The sequence below is a fragment of the Dermacentor andersoni genome, chromosome 9 (genome assembly GCF_023375885.2).
Source record: "Dermacentor andersoni chromosome 9, qqDerAnde1_hic_scaffold, whole genome shotgun sequence".
In the NCBI taxonomy this organism is placed as follows: domain Eukaryota; kingdom Metazoa; phylum Arthropoda; class Arachnida; order Ixodida; family Ixodidae; genus Dermacentor; species Dermacentor andersoni.
In genome coordinates this window covers 29,622,221-29,643,975 of record NC_092822.1, presented here as the reverse complement: position 1 = coordinate 29,643,975, position 21,755 = coordinate 29,622,221, and the positions used below count along the sequence as shown (strand labels likewise).

Genomic DNA, 21,755 nt, shown 5'->3' with positions numbered 1-21,755 from the left:
TTTATTTTTATACAGCGTCCGCGATTCGCGTGGCCAACGCCGTGGTTGTCTCTACTGTACGGAGCGGCGGGCGAAGAGGCTATCGGGGGACTCCATAGAGTTTTTAAATAAATACCCTAGAGGGAAATTTGGCGCTAGTGTCTATGGGGGCTCTCATGAGCGTTGCCTCAACCTTCATGGGAATGATGGGAAGTACAGGCTTCCGATTGACTTCGATCTTTAGACTATCGGCGATTGCTTGCGGCGCAGTAAACAAAGCTATGCTCAAATATTATCGCAGAAAATCTAATTTTATTTCTGCAACGTAATATATAATGTACAACACGTTACATAAGAATTGTGTGACTTTGAGACTGAAGCACGGCTTACTATGGTTTATCAGCAGGGCACACCAGGTTATGCATTCTTGTTAGATTGTGTAGCCAATTTAACGCCAGAGAACAAATATTCATTTTAAGTTTTCTTCAAATCTTTCAATTTTCAAATTATTCATTCATTCAATTTTAACAACAGCAATAATAACCGGGCATGTAGTTATATAAAAATACTCATCAAGTGTTTATGGAAATAAAAATGTTACGTTGTGAGAAAGTGTTGCCCGCTTGAGAGGAATGCTACAAGTGTCGTCCGCTACGACGCCTGCTCGCTGCAAACGCGAGACTTTTCTCGCAGACGACAGGAACTTGCGAACTCTCTCGCTCTTTCGAAAGGCTGCGTCGGCTGTCACGATTGCTGAACGTCTTCAAGTAATTTTAAGTGCTAGCTTTAGCTCGGGCCCAACTCCGACGCGGCCTATTCCAAAACATGTAAAAACGGAAAAACGTTTTTTCTGAGATGTACTATTAGGTACTATTACTACTACTATTAGGTACTACACTACTACTATGTACTATTAGGTACAATTCACGGAATTGTATTATCAATTTTCGTTGCTGCGTTACGGAGTTGTAAACTTCATAGTTCCGTTTCTTGAAAATTTTCGATTTTTGCCAATTTTTAATAAAAAATTGACGGCCTGAAACAAAAATCCGAAACCAACAGACACTTGATTTTAAGTTTTCCTTTTAAATGCCACAAAACTTGTCAAATTTGGTGCAGTGGTTGCCGAGAAAGGCGAACTCTCCTTTTACATGTGTTTAGATAGGAGCACCCGAGCTAAAGCTTCCTCTTAAGCACATCTGCTTCAGTGCTAGCTAAGACGCTTGTGGCCTGTGCTACCTGCTATCTCTAGGATCGGCAAAGAAAAACAGCCAGGTTAGTATCCGGGTAGTTGTTTCTGAAGATTGCGTTGAACTGGCGAATGTTGCTATCATTAAAATTACGTGAGGCTTTGAATTGCGATTTTTGCAAGACACCCTTATAATGTGACACACACTGCATCGTATTTTGCGCCCATGCTAGAGCAATTTTTTGGATTGTAAAACTTTATTTGTCCAACAGATGTAGGGAAGGCTTTAAGCCTTCCCGCCTAGACGAGGGCCAGGAGTCCTTGGACTCTAGCGGCGGTTTCGGCCAGTTGGACGGTCTTCAGTTGAATCTCCGGATCCGAGCTGAGTAATAAGGTCTCCCATTGTTCTAAAGACTTTATTCTTCCCTCAGAGGGACCCTGTGGGCATTCCCACAGAATGTGATTGAGATTAGCCCTGGCTTTAGATAGCTTACACTGGCTGGAGTACTGACCCGGGTAGTAGAGGCTGCACGACACCGGGCTTGGAAACGAGTTGGTTTGCAGGCAACGCCAAGTGGAGGCCTGGCTCTTGTTTAAGGATGGATCAGCCGGAGGATATTTAACCCGCCCTAGTCTGTAGTGTTGTGTGATCTCTCTGTAGCACACTAAGCGGTCTCGCCCCGTGAAGCCTTCGGCTAGCCCACCAGCTCGGATTGTAAGTCCTCGAGCTAATTCGTGGGCCGCCTCGTTCCCAGCGAGGGAGGCGTGCTCAGGTGCCCAGATTATTTCAATTTTCCTGCTATCTCTGCAGGTCTGCAGGATTTTGTTCGCCTCGGGAGAAATTCTACCTCTGGCAAAGTTCATCACCGCAACCTTAGAGTCGCTGACTATAATTTTGGCTGAAGTACTTGCAATTGCAAGTGCTATGGCAGATTCTTCTCCAATCTGAGAGCAATCCGTTGGAACTGTGCCACTGGCTATCAATCTAGTTTCAGCGCTCGCTACAGCTAGGGCCATGCGGCCGTTGCCATAGTCTGCAGCATCAACGTAGAGCGCGTCCTACGAGTTTTTCAAACGCTTCTCAAGAGCCTCGGCCCGTTTCTCTCTGCGTTCCTTGTGATGGATTGGGTGCATGTTTTGAGGTAGTGGTGGGATTATTAGTCGGTTCCGCACGCTTCGCGGCAGGTCGACTTTGATCTCTTCCTGCCCCTCATAGTTTATGCCTAGCCTAGCTAGGATTTTCCTGCCCGTAGGGCTTCCCGCAAGTCTCTCATACTGCGAGATCCTCACTGCTTCAATAATCTCCTCAAGAGTGTTGTGGAGCCCTAGAGCTAAAAGCTTTTCATTTGCAGTGCGGATGGGAAGCCCCAGCACCTGTTTTATACTTTTACGTATGATGCCCTCAATCTTCTTCTTCTCGAATGACCTAAAACTGAGGAAGGGAGCAACATAAGCTATTCTACCTATCACAAAGGCCTGGACTAGCCTAACTAGATTCGCTTCTCTCATCCCGGATCGCCTGTTGGCGATGCTGCGGATCAGCCTCATGGTCTGCAGTGCGCAGCCATCTAGTTTCCTTATTGTTTCGCCATTAAAGCTGTTGGCCTGAATCAAAAGTCCCAGAACTCTGATTTTGTCCACTTTTGGAATGGGGATCCCCCCAGCTGTGAGAGAGATTTGCGGTTCCTCCTTACTGGCCCTGCCTTTCGGCTGGTATAGAAGCAGTTCCGATTTTTGCGGTGAACATTTAAGTCCCCTAGGTCCGACGTAACCTTCAACTGCCTGGATAGCCCTTTGGAGGGTTTCCTCTATTTGGGCATCGCTGCCCCTAGCTATCCACAACGTAATGTCATCAGCGTATATGCTGTGATTTAGTCCTTCAATAGCCTCCAGTCTTTCAGGCAGTTTGATCATGGCCACATTGAAAAGAAAGGGCGAGAGCACAGAGCCCTGTGGGGTCCCTTTGCTGCCTAATTTAATGTCATCCGATTGGCATTCTCCAATCTGGATTTTTGCTTCTCGGTCTGACAAGAAGTCCCTAATGTAATTGTAGGTTCGTATGCCTACTCTCAAGTCCTGAAGGTTCTCAAGAATGGCTTTATGTGTGACGTTATCAAAGGCCTTCGCCAGGTCAAGCCCTAGGATTGCTTTTGCGTCCCCCGTTTCCGCATCGATGATTTGGTGTTTTAGTTGCAGCATCACGTCCTGGGTGGAGAGCCTGGGCCTAAAGCCCACCATCGAATGCGGATAGAGGTCATTATCCTCCATGTAGTTATTGAGCCGCGTTTGAATAACGTGCTCCAAAAGCTTGCCTGCACAAGAGGTTAGAGAGATAGGTCTTAAGTTCTCTATCTGGAGTTTCTTGCTTGGTTTTGGGATCATCACCACCTTAGCGGTTTTCCACTGATTTGGTAGTTTACCCTCTTCCCAGCACTTCTGCATAAAGTTAGTTAATGCAGTTATAGAGTTATCGTCTAGATTGCGAAGCATTTTATTGCAAACGCCATCCGGGCCTGAAGCTGATTTGGTTTTGAGCTTGGCAATCTCCGCCCGGACCTCCGCCTCGCTGATGGGTTCGTCTAGGCTGGAGTTGCCTACGCCTTCATAGTTAGGTAGGGGTTCCTTGCTAGTGTCCCCTATGTATCTCTCCTGTATGTCCATTAGATCTACCTCCGTACCTTCGTACAAGTGAAAAATTTTTTGAAGGTTCTGTCGCTGCGCTGATTTGCAGCCCTGTGGATCCAGCAGGTAGCGGAGTAGATTCCATGTCCTAGCTAGGCCTATATTTCCTTCCATCCTATCGCAGGTGGACTCCCAGTTCTGCCTGGTTAGTTTGAGCGCGTAATCTTCTATATATTTATTGAGCCTAGCGATCCGTCTCCTAGAGCAATGAATTTTTTTAGTCTTATAATATGAACGTGTAGGAACAATGGGACCCAACGGCCCAGATTTTGCCTAAACCCAGCCACATCAAGCCAGCAGGTAATGAAGCCAAGGAAAACATAGGGGAAGTTTGCCTTTAGTTGAACTGCAGAAATGATAAATTAAAGGCAATGCAAGTGCAGAAAAAAAAACATTTTGGTTTGGCATTCACTGGTAGCAACCGATCACACATCCTTAGTTTACTCATTTCTAATAATACAATCTGTGATGCGCAAAATGATAAATATGATTGCAATGTCAACATAAATGCTTATAGACATCGAAGGATGTAACTTATTTATGTGCATTGATATTACATTAGGGCTTATAGTGTAAGTTGATGGTATATAGGCACTCCATCAGTCCCTGTTCCATTAAGTGTGAGCTCGAACAATGGACAGGAGCAAAAAAATAGGATCTATCAAGACAAATTCACAATCGGGGCAAACTTGCCTGCCGCTTCTTCGGCCTTTCTTTCTCTGGCGCGGTGGTTGGCTGGAACTCCTTCGGCCCTGCGATTCGAAAGTCAGACGCGTGATTTAGAATGCAACAACTCTACATCACACTGTACAGATGCTTGACTGTCGCTCCCCTTTATTTGCCTTTCATCACATGCCATTCCCGGCTCCTGATGGTCACCATGGCAACCGCTTCACTATGGAAGGTCTCTGTTGCCTCTGTCAGCTGGGACACGGGGTCCATATTTTCCCCGACTTTTTTCGCCAATTCTACGAACCTCTCTGATCCAGACTGCCAATGTGTTAACAGTACCATCAGGCTTTTAGTCCCATCGCTTCTGGAAGGTGGGCCTTCCATAGAAATGACTCCGAATATCTTGAACAGCCAATGCATCCATGATCTCGTTGTTTATGCTGTCCTTTGTGTTATGGAATTGATATCTTTCTTTTCATAATAGTGAACTCCGGGAACATTTGCAGAGAAATGAGAAATAAACCAGAAAAAGTTTACCAGTGCTCAGCTAATTGCCTTTATACATAATTCCTCGTTCAAAGTTATACGCGACAACAATATTCAAAGAATAAGAATAAAGCTTACATTTTTATAAAATACTTTGCTTATCATTAAATGTTAATTTCACAGTTTTTACTCCGCATGATACATGTATTTTAGACGTCCTGTTGCTTTTCACAGTACCCTTATTGCCCGCATCCTTCTGTCGACTTGCATGATGTTCTGCACGACAATCTGCTGCGGTTGAGGCTGGGATGGGGCCGAGTTTGTTGGGGTCTGGGGCCCTCTCAGGTACCAGCCAAGCCATACACCGACCATGAGAGCTGATGGGGCCAGGAGTATTGTGTGGGTCCATGTTGGGCCTGAAAAGTAGAATAATAAGTTATAGTAGAAGAGTGGGAGGAGGCGCTCTAGAGCTCCAACCTCGCCTCTCGGCTACGGGCTGTCCAGAGGGCCTGGGCCGCGGCGGTCAGGCACGGCCTACCCATCCCGACGTGCAAACGGCCCGCAGCGGATTTTACACATTGCATATTGAATTACATCTACACATTGAATTGCATCTTTTACACATACGCCTAGCACATCGCATACCGTGTTTTACTGATTATAACGCGCCCTCGACTGCGAGCACACCAGATCGTCACGGCCTGAGAACACAGTGACATTGTTCTTTTGCCAGCCTTTTGACGATGAGGGAGAGAAAGTAATATTGGCGGCGAGGAGTTACGGAGTCGCCATCTATCGGAAGCACCTCGTTGGCGTAGTATGAAGGATCACGCGGTGCGTTCCTCATAAGTTTTGCTGTCAGGGCTCACTGAAAACACCACGCAGATGCTCTTCCAGACATTTCTGGAAGTACTTTTGAAACGAGAGAAGTTTTTTACTGTCTAAATAATAATCTTGGGTCAAACTGAAAGCATGGAATAGTTTACAGGCGCTTTCTCTTTACCGAATACGTAACGTGAACGCCACTGCGCGCGGTCGCCGTGATAGTGTTTGTATAACTAAATGCAGCGTAATAGAATCAAGCCTCAATGCAGCGATCCCACAAGTTGGCAGCGACTGTTTCGCCTTCACCGTGTGCGCATTTTCGCACCGTGCCATGAGCTTTAGGCCGCAGAATATGAGCATTTGACGTTATACGAGCAACCATTGTTGCGTGGGCGCTATCAGACCTGCTGAAAAATAATTTCATTGTAGAGACTTCGATGCCTACGGGGATGTGCCGTCGCGACGATTCAATTTTTTTCCTTCTAAATTCTTGGACGTTTCAATATTATTTCTCGAGTTGCGTCGCACTGTATGTTTATTGGTGTTCTCAGCGTGCGATTTCCCGCTGCTTCTTTTTTGTAATCCAGTGCATTACTTCATAACACAAACATGACCTTGTCATACTTATTTATAAAAAAATGTGCTTCTTACACTCCCTTTCCACTCCAGTGAACTTGCCAGTATCTATAGCATCGACAAGTTCATCGACCAAACCGTCATGACATTAGTCGGGCAGCGGACTCGGGCGAGCGTCTCAGTGCGCGTTTTCTGAAGATCGCAGACCCGGCGCCGTAGCAGAAATCTTCCTCGCGTCTGTGCTTGCTGCATACCCGAGCAGTAGCCTACCATAATGCGCGCCTTCAAAGGCAGCCACTACCTATTGTAGTGCTTTCAAACGTTGTAAAGGAGATACTCAAAGCGGGAAAATCTGGCCACTAAATGAGGACCGCAGCGTACGAGGGATTTAAACTCCGTTTTTCAGCTCGCTTCGGCGCTCCCAAAGCAGCCCGACGCGGCCGCTATGTACACGTGATCCCTCATAGCACAACACGCCAACGGTGGCGCCAGCTTTTCCAGTGGTGGAGCTCGAGGCCAATAGCAATTTGCTCTTGCCTAAAGAAATTGTTGCATGCAAGTTAAACCAGACTCGGCTTTCATTCGCCGTCACTGACGAAGACATTTTCATCATTGTGAGGCGTCTATATTTAACTTTCATTGCTCCCTGTGACATATCAGGTACTGCATTTCTTGAACATTTAGGGCACCACGTTATGCCAAGCAAAGTGGCCTGATACGTACCACTCTCCTTTTCAGCTAATGCCGCTTGTCCTTTTTGTACCAGTGTGCTAACCGCTTCTGTCGCCCATGTACCCATCCACCGCTGCATAGCTGGGTTCTTCACCTGCATGAAAGATTAGCAAGAGTACATATTCTATACAGTCATACAAAGCCCTGTAACAACAGTACATTTCGAGGGCTTGAAATCTTAAGCAGTACTTTGATATCAACCACGTAAAACCCCAAGCGAAACATTTCAATAGAGGATAGACTACCTAATTATTAACACCAATGAAATATTAGTTCTGGAGGCATAACTCCTTCAGTCATGGCGTACGCGTTTGTAGACGAGACTTATTTTTGCCATTACTGTGCAGTGGTTGCAAGGAATGGACAAGGAACATTAAACTTTCGGTAAATTGAACGTCCTGCTTTCCCGAGTGCACCTGCTTCACTCCCGAGTGAAATGTATCGCGTCAGATGACCACTTTGGTGAAGGCACAACCGTATTTAGCTAGATGTTTGGAGTGGGACGTTTCGATATTTATTTATTTATTTATTTACAATACCCCTAAAGGCCCTTGAAGGAGGGTATTACAAAGGGGGGGGGGGGGGCTACAAAAAAAATGTGTACATTAAGGTACAGCATACATGGAAAGAAACATTTACAAGAGATTTTTTTTTCCATTCAACAAGGCAGTGTAGTCATCATAATGAACCAAGAAACCAAAAAAGAAGAAGCAACGTACATTAAAACACCAGGAGCAAGCAACAACTCACAAAGCATAAAAAAAAGCAGGGAAACACACTTAATAAGAAAACATTTTTAACAGCTCTTCACAGAAGTGCAAATTGTTTCCTTAAATTTGGCTATGTCAGTTTCCATGGCTATGTATGAGGGCAAATCGTTCTAATCGATAATAGTGCGTGGTATGAAGGATTGAGCGAAAGTTGATGACCGACACAAAATGCGTTTCACTTTGTTCGGGTGATCGCGGCGAGGAAAGATAATCGGTGGTGACAGAAAAAAATCATCACGAAGTGAGGAGTAGTGGAAAATTTTATGAAATAGTGATAAGCGAGAATGTTTTCGACGAAGGCTCAAGGATTGCAAACCGGCACGATTCTTTAAAGATGTAACGCTGGTGAATGTTGAATAATCTGAAAAAAATCGAGCAGCACGTTTCTGCAGGGCTTCGAGGTTAGAGACTAGATATACCTGATTGGGATCCCAAATTGCCGCAGCATATTCATTTTCGGGCGAATGATAGTGATATATGCCTGTTTTAGTACGAGTGGTGGCGCTTGCTTGAGGGTTCGTTTAAGTATTCCAAGAGTACGGTTAGCAGCTGCCAGGGTTAAATTTATATGGTGATGCCACGTTAGGTCAGACTGGAAATGAAGGCCAAGATATTTGTAGGAAGTGGAAGACTCAATCATGCTGTTATTAATGAAGTAAGTTTTCAATTCGAGACTTTCGACCATTAAATGTCATTAATTTGGTTTTAGAGATATTAAGCGACATTAGCCATTTGGAGCACCATAAGGCAATTGCATCAAGGTCAGATTGCAAGCATTGGCGATCGATATCAGAGGAAATTGTGCGGTAAATTACGACATAATCGGCAAAGATATTTCTGGTGCCCTGGGTGACACCAGAAGTAACGTGGGAAAAAGAAGAATTGTAGTTAGTGGAAGTAAATTGGAGCCTGGAAGGAAGAAAACCTTTAACCCATGCGAGGATGTTAGGGCGAATGTTTAGGCATGCAAGTTTGAGGAGTAATCCGTGGTGCAGAACGCAATCAAAAGCTTTGGAGAAATCAAGGAAAACTGCATCTACTTGTAAACCAGTGTCAACGGATGAGTGTAAGTCATGAACAAACCCTGCAAGTTGTGTTTCACAAGAGTAGCCCATGTGGAAACCGTGCTGATAGTGGTATATTATGTTGTGGCTTTCTAAGTATTTGGAAATTTGGGAGTTAATGAAGTGTTCCATGACCTTGCATATGGTACTTGTTAGCGAAATAGGTCTGTAGTTGCATGGTGAAGATTGGTCGCCTGACTTGACGAAGGGTGCTACCTTGGCTATTTGCCAATCTAGTCATTGCGAAATATTTTCCGCCTTTTTGTATTGCTGGCACCCAATAATTAACCTGTGCACGTAATTCGAGTGGGTGATTCAATATTTTTAATGATGAAACGTAGCATGACCGACTGTACAATATGCGAATATTTAATTACTATGTAATTATGAAGGGTCTACATGAAATGCATAGTCATTCTCATCTCACACTGACTTGGTTTTTATGGAGTCTTCAGCATCGGCATGAAAGCATCTAAATTTCACGCATTTATCGACAGTTATCGTAATTAGTGACTGAAGGGGATCACAAGCTCACTGGCCCATGAGCGTAGTGGAACAACGGTTCCGCAGGTGTACTCGTCCCGTAGGCGTAGTTGTTTGAACAACGTAACGCACGCACCACACAGGTGAGCGCGTTAGCAACAGTTACGCCATGAAGAATACGGCTAAAAGAATATTTTTCGCATTTCTCGGAACCCGTTTAATTGTGTGAAATGTTCGGTATAGCTACACAGGAAATTATACTTATGCAGGACAAAAAAAAATTACGCTATGTTCAGAATTTATCCGGGGAGGAGGAGGGGGGGGGGGGGAGCGCTTCTTACGAGTTGATGGTTCGGATAGTTGGTTTTCTATAACTGAACAGGTAACTTAGCGTACTAAAAACGTTAGGCACAAGAAAGGAGGCCAGAGGCAAGCGCTTGTCTGTTTCCTCCTCTCTTGTGCCTGGATTTTATTGCGCTGTTACTTGTTCAGCTACGACGCCGTGCGAACGGAGAAAACAGCAACGATGCCATAACACGTTTGCTCTTCGACCACATCGCGAGGGTGATAATGTGCTTGCTTTCTGTCTAACAAGAACATCCCACCAGTTCTGTCTTGCAACGTTGTCAAACATTTTTAGCATACAGAGTTTCATGCATGTCGAGAACATAAATCGAAAATACTTCACCAAAGGCACTTTAATGCTTCGCATTGGATTTCCACACGTAAACACTTTTGTCTGTCGAACTTTTTTTTTCCACAACGACTAGATCCACGGACATCGCCAGAGAAAATGAGCGTTAGAAAGGTGGTAGCAGGAGGGTTCAATACTTTTCGTCTGGCCGCGAAACTCTCGCGTGACGCTATGGGGACGCTTCCTATAGCGTCCACAGTGAACGCACCACGGCGCTGGCGCAAGTGTATCGGAGCAGACGCCTGACAGACGCCACTGGCGTCCTAGGCATTCACCCACTTTCGCGCAATGGTCCGCTGCTACTAACGACGTCTTGTCGACGCAACATACAAATCGACGCCCTGTTCGACAATTTTAATGCGAACAATTTTGAAACTACAACGCCGTGTTTCATTTCCAGGTTCTTCATTTGCAACAGCGGCCAAATTAACATTTCAAAAGGTACAAATGGGTCAACTCTGTGATAAACCGGCTACAGAGCAATTTAATCTCGCAATTTTATCTACTTCCACCTAAAAGTCGTGCCTGCGTGTAGTGGCAGCATGATTCATGGTAATGAGAATTCCTAATATTTGATGTGTGACTGCCGGTCGGCGAAGTTGCAACACTACATAACTTACCTAAGTGTACTAATTGAAAGGCTCAACTTGGAAATTGAAATAATTGAACAATTTCCATAAGTAACAAAGAAATAAGCTAAGTTACTAATTAGTTAAACTCACCAATGCCGATCTAAATAACAACCAAGCTACAGATCTAACTTGCCTAATTAATTATGTAGACTAACGAAGCACTGAATAGTAACGTACCTATACATAAATATTTGACTAAAAATTATAATTACAAAAGAAGTAATCACTATAAGCTTACAGGAATGTTCCGCGGCGAGAAGGAAAAACTATGAGAACCCTTGTGAGGCCTTGAACTCTATGAGAAGGATTGAAAACTGCGATACGTTGAGTAAAGCTGGCACCAGACACGCCTTGTCGTGGTGCTTGCGACCAAAGTGTGATTGTCGGTCACATTCGCTGCAAAGGCTCTCTGAGGTCATGGAAGCCCAACGTGTTGCGGACTAACTGAAATGTGTACATCAGCGCATAGATGGTCATAAGGTAACATACCCAGGACAACAAAGCATTCTCGATGCTCCTCCCGTTGCAGAAAGTCGTGACCGCGCTCAAAAGGCTTGACGCTAGTACCAGAGCAGCCATGCTGTCACTGCGTAAGGGGTAGAAAGATACAATTACAACTCAAATCAGTACCAAGGAGTTCTGGCATAACGCGAGTGCAATCATGCGGTAGATTACCGTACGTACAGACTGGGACTGGGAGACAGACTACATACATACCTGTAGTAGGAAGACGGCTCGTTGCTGCTGATCTGATGCTGCTAACGACGCGCTTCGGCTTTATTCTCTCTTCTGGTCCACGGTGTGTCGTTCCAGGGTTGGTGATCTTCGAAGCTCCGCGTTTTGATTGGCTCTTTGGAGCTGCGTGGGATTTCCTGATTGGTTAATTTTTGCTTTGTTTTCTTTGTTTGCGCCACGAGTCCTCGTGCTTGCCGCTCTTCGACGTCGTCGTCTTTTGTAAAAAAAAAAATCGCAGTTTCGCCCGATAGGCGAAGCACTGATCGCCATAGCAAATTAGTGTACAGCTGTACGAAGTAAGGACAGTAGTTTTAGTGGCTTTATACCCTTTTAAACATGTTTAAAAGTGACTAAATGAGGACGTAGGTAGCAACAGACAAACACAGATAGACAGGCTGTCTTTCTGTGTCTGTTTCTTTCTACGTTCTTCTTCAGTCGCGCTTACGCCATCGGTGCTGACGCATTCTATCGTTCAGTCAAACCAACTAGCACCCCAACGCGTTTTAACTGAATAAACCAGCACGGTGTCACTCGCGCACTGGTAGACATGAACACATCTCGCTCGATGAGCGCGGAACCCGCTGTCGAAATTCCGGAGTCAGCAATCGCGGCAGCAGTCAGCGAATTGACCTTCGTGCATCTTTCGCTTCAGCGTGAACGAAACGTCGAACGCACAGCGCATGCAGTGCTACCGGCACTGCGCGCAGTCTACAGATATCGCAGATCGCTTTGAAGACGAGGTCCGGGCTCTCGCGCACTTTTGCCGCGTTGCAGATCGCTTTCGTGGACATGAGCGCCGGCAAGCATTGTTACGGTGTCCGCCCAAGGCATCTACTGTACTGCGTTTCATTCATCAGGTGCAACGCTGTGGATGCTACAGACACTTTTTGCAGTGGCTGCGTTCGCACTGAGAAACAGTTCGGTGTGTTTGGCGGATTCTCCTGAAAATGTTCTTTATGTAAGGTCAGTTCTGAATGGAAATAAGAATTTACCCTAAGAAGCCATCAAGCCATGCGTTCATTTGGCTGCTAACACGTTGTTTTATATAAATTTTCTTTTCGTTATTTTTAGTTCCCTCCCGTCGCGGCAGCCTCACATGCAACGCCGCCAGCAAACTGCCACCAAACCATACACGGAACGCGCGCAGCGATATTATTTGGAGACTGCACTACTTGCGTAGCTTCCACAGCATTGCACCTGATGCATGAAACGGTGTTCATTTTTATACAGCGTCCGCGATTCGCGTGGCCAACGCCGTGGTTGTCTCTACTGTACGGAGCGGCAGGCGAAGAGGCTATCGGGGGACTCCATAGAGTTTCTAAATAAATACCCTAGAGGGAAATGTGGCGCTAGTGTCTACGGGGGCTCTCATGAGCGTCGCCTCAACCTTCATGGGAATGATGGGAAGTACAGGCTTCGGATTGACTTCGATCTTTAGACTATCGGCGATTGCTTGCGGCCCAGTAAACAAAGCTATGCTCAAATATTATCGCAGAAAATCTAATTTTATTTCTGCAACGTCATATATAATGTACAACACGTTACATAAAAATTGTGTGACTTTGAGACTGAAGCACGGCTTACTGTGGTTTATCAGCAGGGCACACCAGGTTATGCATTCTTGTTATAACAGATTGTGTAGCCAATTTAACGCCAGAGAACAAATATTCATTTTAAGTTTTCTTCAAATCTTTCAATTTTCAAATTATTCATTCATTCAATTTTAACAACAGCAATAAGAACCGTGCATGTAGTTATATAAAGATACTCATCAAGTGTTCATGGAAATAAAAATGTTACATTGTGAGAAAGTGTTGCGCGCTTGAGGGCAATGCTACAAGTGTCGTCCGCTACGACGCCTGCTCGCTGCAAACGCGACACTTTTCTCGCAGACGACAGGAACTTGCGAACTCTCTCGCTCTTCCGAAAGGCTGCGTCGGCTGTCACGATTGCTGAACGTCTTCAAGTAATTTTAAGAGCAAGCTTTAGCTCGGGCCCAACTCCGACGGGGCCTATTCCAATACATGTAAAATCGCGAAAACGTTTTTCTGAGATGTACTATTAGGTACTATTACTACTACTATTAGGTACTATACTACTACTATGTACTATTAGGTACAATTCACGGAATTGTATTATCAATTTTCGTTGCTGCGTTACGGAGTTGTAAACTTCATAGTTCCGTTTCTTGAAAATTTTCGATTTTTGCCAATTTTTAATAAAAAATTGACGGCCTGAAACAAAAATCCGAAACCAACAGACATTTGATTTTAAGTTTTCCTTTTAAATGCAACAAAACTTGTCAAATTTGGTGCAGTGGTTGCCGAGAAAGGCGAACTCTCCTTTTACATGTGTTTAGATAGGAGCACCCGAGCTAAAGCTTCCTCTTATGCACATCTGCTTCAGTGCTAGCTAAGACGCTTGTGGACTGTGCTACCTGCTATCTCCAGGATCGGCAAAGAAAAACAGCCAGGTTACTCTCCAGGTAGTTGTTTCAGAAGATTGCGTTGAACTGGCGAACGTTGCTATCATTTAAATTACGTGAGGCTTTGAATTGCGATTTTTGCAAGACGCCGTTATATTGTGACACACACTGCATCGTATTTTTCGCCCATGCTAGAGCAATGAATTTTTTTAGTCTTATAATATGAACGTGTAGGAACAATGGGAACCAACGGCCCAGATTTTGCCCAAACCCAGCCACATCAAGCCAGCAGGTAATGAAGCCAAGGAAAACATTGGGGATGTTTGCCTTTAGTTGTACTGCAGAAATGATAAATTAAAGGCAAATGCAAGTGCAGAAAAAAAAACATTTTGGTTTGGCATTCGCTGGTAGCAACCGATCACACATCCTTAGCTTTACTCATTTCTAATAATGCAATCTGTGATGCGCAAAATGATAACTATGATTGCAATGTCAACATAAATGCTTATAGGCATCGAACGATGTAACTTATTTATGCGCATTGATATTACATTGGGGCTTATAGCGTAAGTTAATGCTATATAGGCACTCCATCAGTCCCTGTTCCGTTAAGTGTGAGCACGAACAATGGACAGGAGCAAAAAAACAGCATCTATCAAGACAAATTCACAATCGGGGCAAACTTACCTGCCGCTTATTCGGCCTTTCTTTCTCTGGCGCGGTGGTTGGCTGGAACTCCTTCGGCCCTGCGATTCGAAAGTCAGAAGCGTGATTTAGAATGCGACAACTCTACATCACACTGTACAGATGCTTGACTGTTGCTCCCCTTTATTTGCCTTTCATCACATGCCATTACCGGCTCCTGATGGTCGCCATGGCAATCGCTTCACTATGGAAGGTCTCTGTGGCCTCTGTCAGCTAGGACACTGGGTCCATATTTTCCCCCACTTTTTTCGCCAATTCTACAAACCTCTCTGATCCAGACTGCCAATGTGTTAACAGTACCATCAAGCTTTTAGTCCCATCGCTTCTGGAAGGTGGGCCTTCCATAGAAATGACTCCGAATATCTTGAACAGCCAATGGATCCATGATCTCGTTGTTTATGCTGTCCTTTGTGTTATGGAATTGATATCTTTCTTTTCATAATAGTAAACTCCGGGAACATTTGCAGAGAAATGAGAAATAAACCAGAAAAAGTTTACCAGTGCTCAGCTAATTGCCTTTATACATAATTCCTCGTTCAAAGTTATACGCGACAACAATATTCAAAGAATAAGAATAAAGCTTACATTTTTATAAAATACTTTGCTTATCATTAAATGTTAATTTCACAGTTTTTACTCCGCATGATACATGTATTTTAGACGTCCTGTTGCTTTTCACAGTACCCTTATTGCCCGCATCCTTCTGTCGACTTGCATGATGTTCTGCACGACAATCTGCTGCGGTTGAGGCTGGGATGGGGCCGAGTTTGTTGGGGTCTGGGGCCCTCTCAGGTACCAGCCAAGCCATACACCGACCATGAGAGCTGACAAGGCCAGGAGTATTGTTTGCGTCCATGTTGGGCCTGAAAAGTAGAATAATAAGTTATGGAAGAAGAGTGGGAGGAGGCGCTCTAGAGCTCCAACCTCGGCTACGGGCTGTCCAGAGGGCCTGGGCCGCGGCGGTCAGGCACGGCCTACCCGTCCCGACGTGCAAACGGCCCGCAGCGGATTTTACACATTGCATATTGAATTACATCTACACATTGAATTGCATCTTTTACACATACGCCTAGCACATCGCATACCGTGTTTTACTGATTATAACGCGCCCTCGACTGCGAGCACACCAGATCGTCACGGCCTGAGAACACACTGACATTGTTCTTTTGCCAGCCTTTTGACGATGAGGGAGAGAAAGTAATATTGGCGGCGAGGAGTTACGGAGTCGCCATCTATCGGAAGCACCTCGTTGGCGTAGTATGAAGGATCACGCGGTGCGTTCCTCATAAGTTTTGCTGTCAGGGCTCACTGAAAACACCACGCAGATGCTCTTCCAGACATTTCTGGAAGTACTTTTGAAACGAGAGAAGTTTTTTACTGTCTAAATAATAATCTTGGGTCAAACTGAAAGCATGGAATAGTTTACAGGCGCTTTCTCTTTACCGAATACGTACAGTGAACGCCACTGCGCGCGGTCGCCGTGATAGTGTTTGTTAACTAAATGCAGCGTAATAGAATCAAGCCTCAATGCAGCGATCCCACAAGTTGGCAGCGACTGTTTCGCCTTCACCGTGTGCGCATTTTCGCACCGTGCCATGAGCTTTAGGCCGCAGAATATGAGCATTTGACGTTATACGAGCAACCATTGTTGCGTGGGCGCTATCAGACCTGCTGAAAAATAATTTCATTGTAGAGACTTCGATGCCTACGGGGATGTGCCGTCGCGACGATTCAATTTTATTTCTTCTAAATTCTTGGACGTTTCAATATTATTTCTCGAGTTGCGTCGCACTGTATGTTTATTGGTGTTCTCAGCGTGCGATTTCCCGCTGCTTCTTTTTTATAATCCAGTGCATTACTTCATAACACAAACATGACCTTGTCATACTTATTTATAAAAAATGTGCTTCTTACACTCCCTTTCCACTCCAGTGAACTTGCCAGTATCTATAGCATCGACAAGTTCATCGACCAAACCGTCATGACATTAGTCGGGCAGCGGACTCGGGCGAGCGTCTCAGTGCGCGTTTTCTGAAGATCGCAGACCCGGCGCCGTAGCAGAAATCTTCCTCGCGTCTGTGCTTGCTGCATACCCGAGCAGTAGCCTACCATAATGCGCGCCTTCAAAGGCAGCCACTACCTATTGTAGTGTTTTCAAACGTCGTAAAGGAGATACTCAAAGCGGGAAAATCTGGCCACTAAATGAGGACCGCAGCGTACGAGGGATTTAAACTCCGTTTTTCAGCTCACTTCGGCGCTCCCAAAGCAGCCCGACGCGGCCGCTATGTACACGTGATCCCTCATAGCACAACACGCCAACGGTGGCGCCAGCTTTTCCAGTGGTGGAGCTCGAGGCCAATAGCAATTTGCTCTTGCCTAAAGAAATTGTTGCATGCAAGTTAAACCAGACTCGGCTTTCATTCGCCGTCACTGACGAAGACATTTTCATCATTGTGAGGCGTCTATATTTAACTTTCATTGCTCCCTGTGACATATCAGGTACTGCATTTCTTGAACATTTAGGGCACCACGTTATGCCAAGCAAAGTGGCCTGATACGTACCACTCTCCTTTTCAGCTAATGCCGCTTGTCCTTTTTGTACCAGTGTGCTAACCGCTTCTGTCGCCCATGTACCCATCCACCGCTGCATAGCTGGGTTCTTCACCTGCATGAAAGATTAGCAAGAGTACATATTCTATACAGTCATACAAAGCCCTGTAACAACAGTACATTTCGAGGGCTTGAAATCTTAAGCAGTACTTTGATATCAACCACGTAAAACCCCAAGCGAAACATTTCAATAGAGGACAGACTACCTAAATATTAAGGGAACAGGGTAGGCAAATTTTCCGAAAAAAATCGATTTTTTGTTTTTGTGTAATTTAAAATCTCTATTCTTTCCTTAACATGACCCAGTGTTTCATTTGCGCGCACGCGAAATATTTACCTCAAAATCAACATTTTTCGAAACCTAGGCGACATCCAGCCACGCCCCCTTTGACACATGCTCGGGATCTTTGCCTCTACTAAACTGAAAAAAAAAATTTTTTTTTCACCGCCTATTTTTCGTCACGCTTAGCGGAATGGCTGTCACTCATCTGGCAACAGTGAAACCTAGCTAGCATATTTTATTTAGCCAAACGAATCCTAAGACGCAGCTGGATTACTCGCAACGCGCGGCGTTTTGCTCGTGTTTTGGCGTGTTTTCGCGGACAACCGAATTTATTTATACTTTGGTGCTGGTTATTTAGCGGTAATGCAATGACGAAGCCAAAGAAGTGCTTCAAAAAACGTATCTTCCACGGAAACCGGCATAAGTCGACCTCCAATGACGCCAATTCTCCCCAACACAATCCAGCAGTGGGCGCCGCGGCCACCACGTGAGCGTCTGCATCGAAGCTTTCGCGCTCGGCGGAACGCTCGAAGCGGAACGCCGGTGTTTCAGCAGCTCTCAAAGCCTGAGCTTCTCCAGAAATGTCTCCATGGAAAAACTCAGAACGCGAATGAGGCGTTCAACAACGTTGTATGGGAGTGCGCTCCGAAGAATGTCTTTCTTGGCCTCAAGACGCTGAAAATATCGACAATGGATGCTGTGCTAACTTTTAATGACCGCAGCATTGCTCGATCCGACATTTTGAGGTCATTCGGAGTTTCTCCAGGATGGTTCACAGTCCAGTGGTTGCGCGAAGTTGACCGGCGGCGACTGTACTTTGCAGAGAGGGCTACACCACTGGTAACTAAGGAGGCCCGGAAAACAAGGCAGCTAGCACAGAAAAGAAGTGTTGACGATGTAGGGGACTACCAGGCTGGTGGCCATTGAAAAAAATGCACCAGAATTTGTTTCTATAGTCCTATATTGCAGTAAAGCTCTTTCTTCCACTTCAAAGCCAATTATCTCAAAACACCAAATTTTGCTGCATTTGACACTTTTTTTCAGAAACTACAAGAGCTATGGAGAAAATATTTTCCAGATACTGAGCAAACATTACAGAAAGTCTACTGAACCAGGATTATAGATATCCCCTTAGGGGATTTTTGTTTACAGGCTATTTACTGCAGATTTTGGCTCTAAAATTTAGTGGGTCCAGTAAAAAAATGAAAACAAAAAAACCAATCTTTAAAAAGAAATAATCCTGATTCAGTAACACTGCCTAACATTGCTGATTACAATGCCACCAAGTTTAGTGTTCTAACCCCAGCAGATCACGAGAAAAAGGGTCACGAACATAGCCTAAAATGCATGGCAAGAATAGGACCTACCCTGTCCCCTTAACACCAATGAAATATTCGTTCTGGAGGCATAACTCCTTCAGTCATGGCGTACGCGTTTGTAGACGAGACTTATTTTTGCCATTACTGTGCAGTGGTTGCAAGGAATGGACAAGGAACATTAAACTTTCGGTAAATTGAACGTCCTGCTTTCCCGAGTGCACCTGCTTCACTCCCGAGTGAAATGTATTGCGTCAGATGACCACTTTGGTGAAGGCACAACCGTATTTAGCTAGATGTTTGGAGTGGAACGTTTCGATATTTATTTATTTATTTATTTACAATACCCCTAAAGGCCCTTGAAGGAGGGTATTACAAAGGGGGGGGGGGGGGGGCTACAAAAAAAATGTGTACATTAAGGTACAGCATACATGGAAAGAAAAACATTTACAAGAGATTTTTTTTTCCATTCAACAAGGCAGTGTAGTCATCATAATGAACCAAGAAACCAAAAAAGAAGAAGCAACGTACATTAAAACATCAGGAGCAAGCAACAACTCACAAAGCATAAAAAATAGCAGGGAAACACACTTAATAAGAAAACATTTTTAACAGCTCTTCACAGAAGTGCAAATTGTTTCCTTAAATTTGGCTATGTCAGTTTCCATGGCTATGTATGAGGGCAAATCGTTCTAATCGATAATAGTGCGTGGTATGAAGGATTGAGCGAAAGTTGATGACCGACACAAAATGCGTTTCACTTTGTTCGGGTGATCGCGGCGAGGAAAGATAATCGGTGGTGACAGAAAAAAATCATCACGAAGTGAGGAGTAGTGGAAAATTTTATGAAATAGTGATAAGCGAGAATGTTTTCGACGAAGGCTCAAGGATTGCAAACCGGCACGATTCTTTAAAGATGTAACGCTGGTGAATGTTGAATAATCTGAAAAAAATCGAGCAGCACGGTTCTGCAGGGCTTCAAGGTTAGAGACTAGATATACCTGATTAGGATCCCAAATTGCCGCAGCATATTCATTTTCGGGCGAATGATTGTGATATATGCCTGTTTTAGTACGAGTGGTGGCGCTTGCTTGAGGGTTCGTTTAAGTATTCCAAGAGTACGGTTAGCAGCTGCCAGGGTTAAATTTATATGGTGATGACACGTTAGGTCAGACTGGAAATGAAGGCCAAGATATTTGTAGGAAGTGGAAGACTCAATCGTGCTGTTATTAATGAAGTAAGTTTTCAATTCGAGACTTTCGACCATTAAATGTCATTAATTTGGTTTTAGAGATATTAAGCGACATTAGCCATTTGGAGCACCATAAGGCAATTGCATCAAGGTCAGATTGCAAGCATTGGCGATCGATATCAGAGGAAATTGTGCGGTAAATTACGACATAATCGGCAAAGATATTTCTGGTGCCCTGGGTGACACCAGAAGTAACGTGGGAAAAAGAAGAATTGTAGTTAGTGGAAGTAAACTGGAGCCTGGAAGGAAGAAAACCTTTAACCCATGCGAGGATGTTAGGGCGAATGTTTAGGCATGCAAGTTTGAGGAGTAATCCGTGGTGCAGAACGCAATCAAAAGCTTTGGAGAAATCAAGGAAAACTGCATCTACTTGTAAACCAGTGTCAACGGATGAGTGTAAGTCATGAACAAACCCTGCAAGTTGTGTTTCACAAGAGTAGCCCATGTGGAAACCGTGCTGATACTGGTATATTATGTTGTGGCTTTCTAAGTATTTGGAAATTTGGGAGTTAATGACGTGTTCCATGACCTTGCATATGGTACTTGTTAGCGAAATAGGTCTGTAGTTGCATGGTGAAGATTGGTCGCCTGACTTGACGAAGGGTGCTACCTTGGCTATTTGCCAATCTAGTCATTGCGAAATATTTTCCGCCTTTTTGTATTGCTGGCACCCAATAATTAACCTGTGCACGTAATTCGAGTGGGTGATTCAATATTTTTAATGATGAAACGTAGCATGACCGACTGTACAATATGCGAATATTTAATTACTATGTAATTATGAAGGGTCTACATGAAATGCATAGTCATTCTCATCTCACACTGACTTGGTTTTTACGGAGTCTTCAGCATCGGCATAAAAGCATCTAAATTTCACGCATTTATCGACAGTTGATCGTAATTAGTGACTGAAGGGGATCACAAGCTCACTGGCCCATTAGCGTAGTGGAACAACGGTTCCGCAGGTGTACTCGTCCCGTAGGCGTAGTTGTTTGAACAACGTAACGCACACACCACACAGGTTAGCGCGTTAGCAACAGTTACGCCATGAAGAATACGGCTTAAAGAATATTATTCGCAATTCTCGGAACCCGTTTAATTGTGTGAAATGTTCGGTAGAATATAGCTACACGGGAAATTACTTATGTAGGACAAAAAAAAATTACGCTATGTTCAGAATTTATCCGGGGAGGAGAAGGGGGGGGGGGGGGAGCGCTTCCTACGAGTTGATGGTTCGGATAGTTGGTTTTCCTTAACTGAACAGGTAACTTAGCGTACTAAAAATGTTAGGCACAAGAAAGGAGGCCAAAGGCAAGCGCTTGTCTATTTCCTCCTCTCTTGTGCCTGGATTTTATTGCGCTGTTACTTGTTCAGCTACGATGCCGTGCGAACGGAAAAAACAGCAACGATGCGATACCACGTTTGCTCTTCGACCACATCGCGAGGGTGATAATGTGCTTGCTTTCTGTGTAACAAGTACATCCCACCAGTTCTGTCTTGTAACGTTGTCAAACATTTTTAGCATACAGAGTTTCATGCATGTCGAGAATATAAATCGGAAATACTTCACCAAAGGCACTATAATGCTTCGCATTGGATTTCCACACGTAAACACTTTTGTCTGTCGAACTTTTTTTTTCCTCAA

At 44.5% G+C, this 21,755-nt stretch overlaps 1 protein-coding gene across 1 annotated transcript in view; it reads right to left on the bottom strand.

Annotated features, from left to right (window-relative positions):
* Window positions 1-4,307: 4,307 nt before the first annotated feature.
* Window positions 4,308-21,755, bottom strand: part of LOC140213289 (uncharacterized) — a 63,072-nt gene continuing 45,624 nt past the window's right edge. The window contains exons 6-10 of the mRNA XM_072284474.1: window positions 14,632-14,690; window positions 11,274-11,370; window positions 7,133-7,235; window positions 5,246-5,424; window positions 4,308-4,602 (exon numbers count right to left, since the gene is read on the bottom strand). Coding sequence (XP_072140575.1) covers window positions 4,465-4,602; window positions 5,246-5,424; window positions 7,133-7,235; window positions 11,274-11,370; window positions 14,632-14,690 — 576 coding nt within the window. The 3' untranslated portion in view covers window positions 4,308-4,464. The remainder of the gene's footprint in view (window positions 4,603-5,245; window positions 5,425-7,132; window positions 7,236-11,273; window positions 11,371-14,631; window positions 14,691-21,755) is intronic.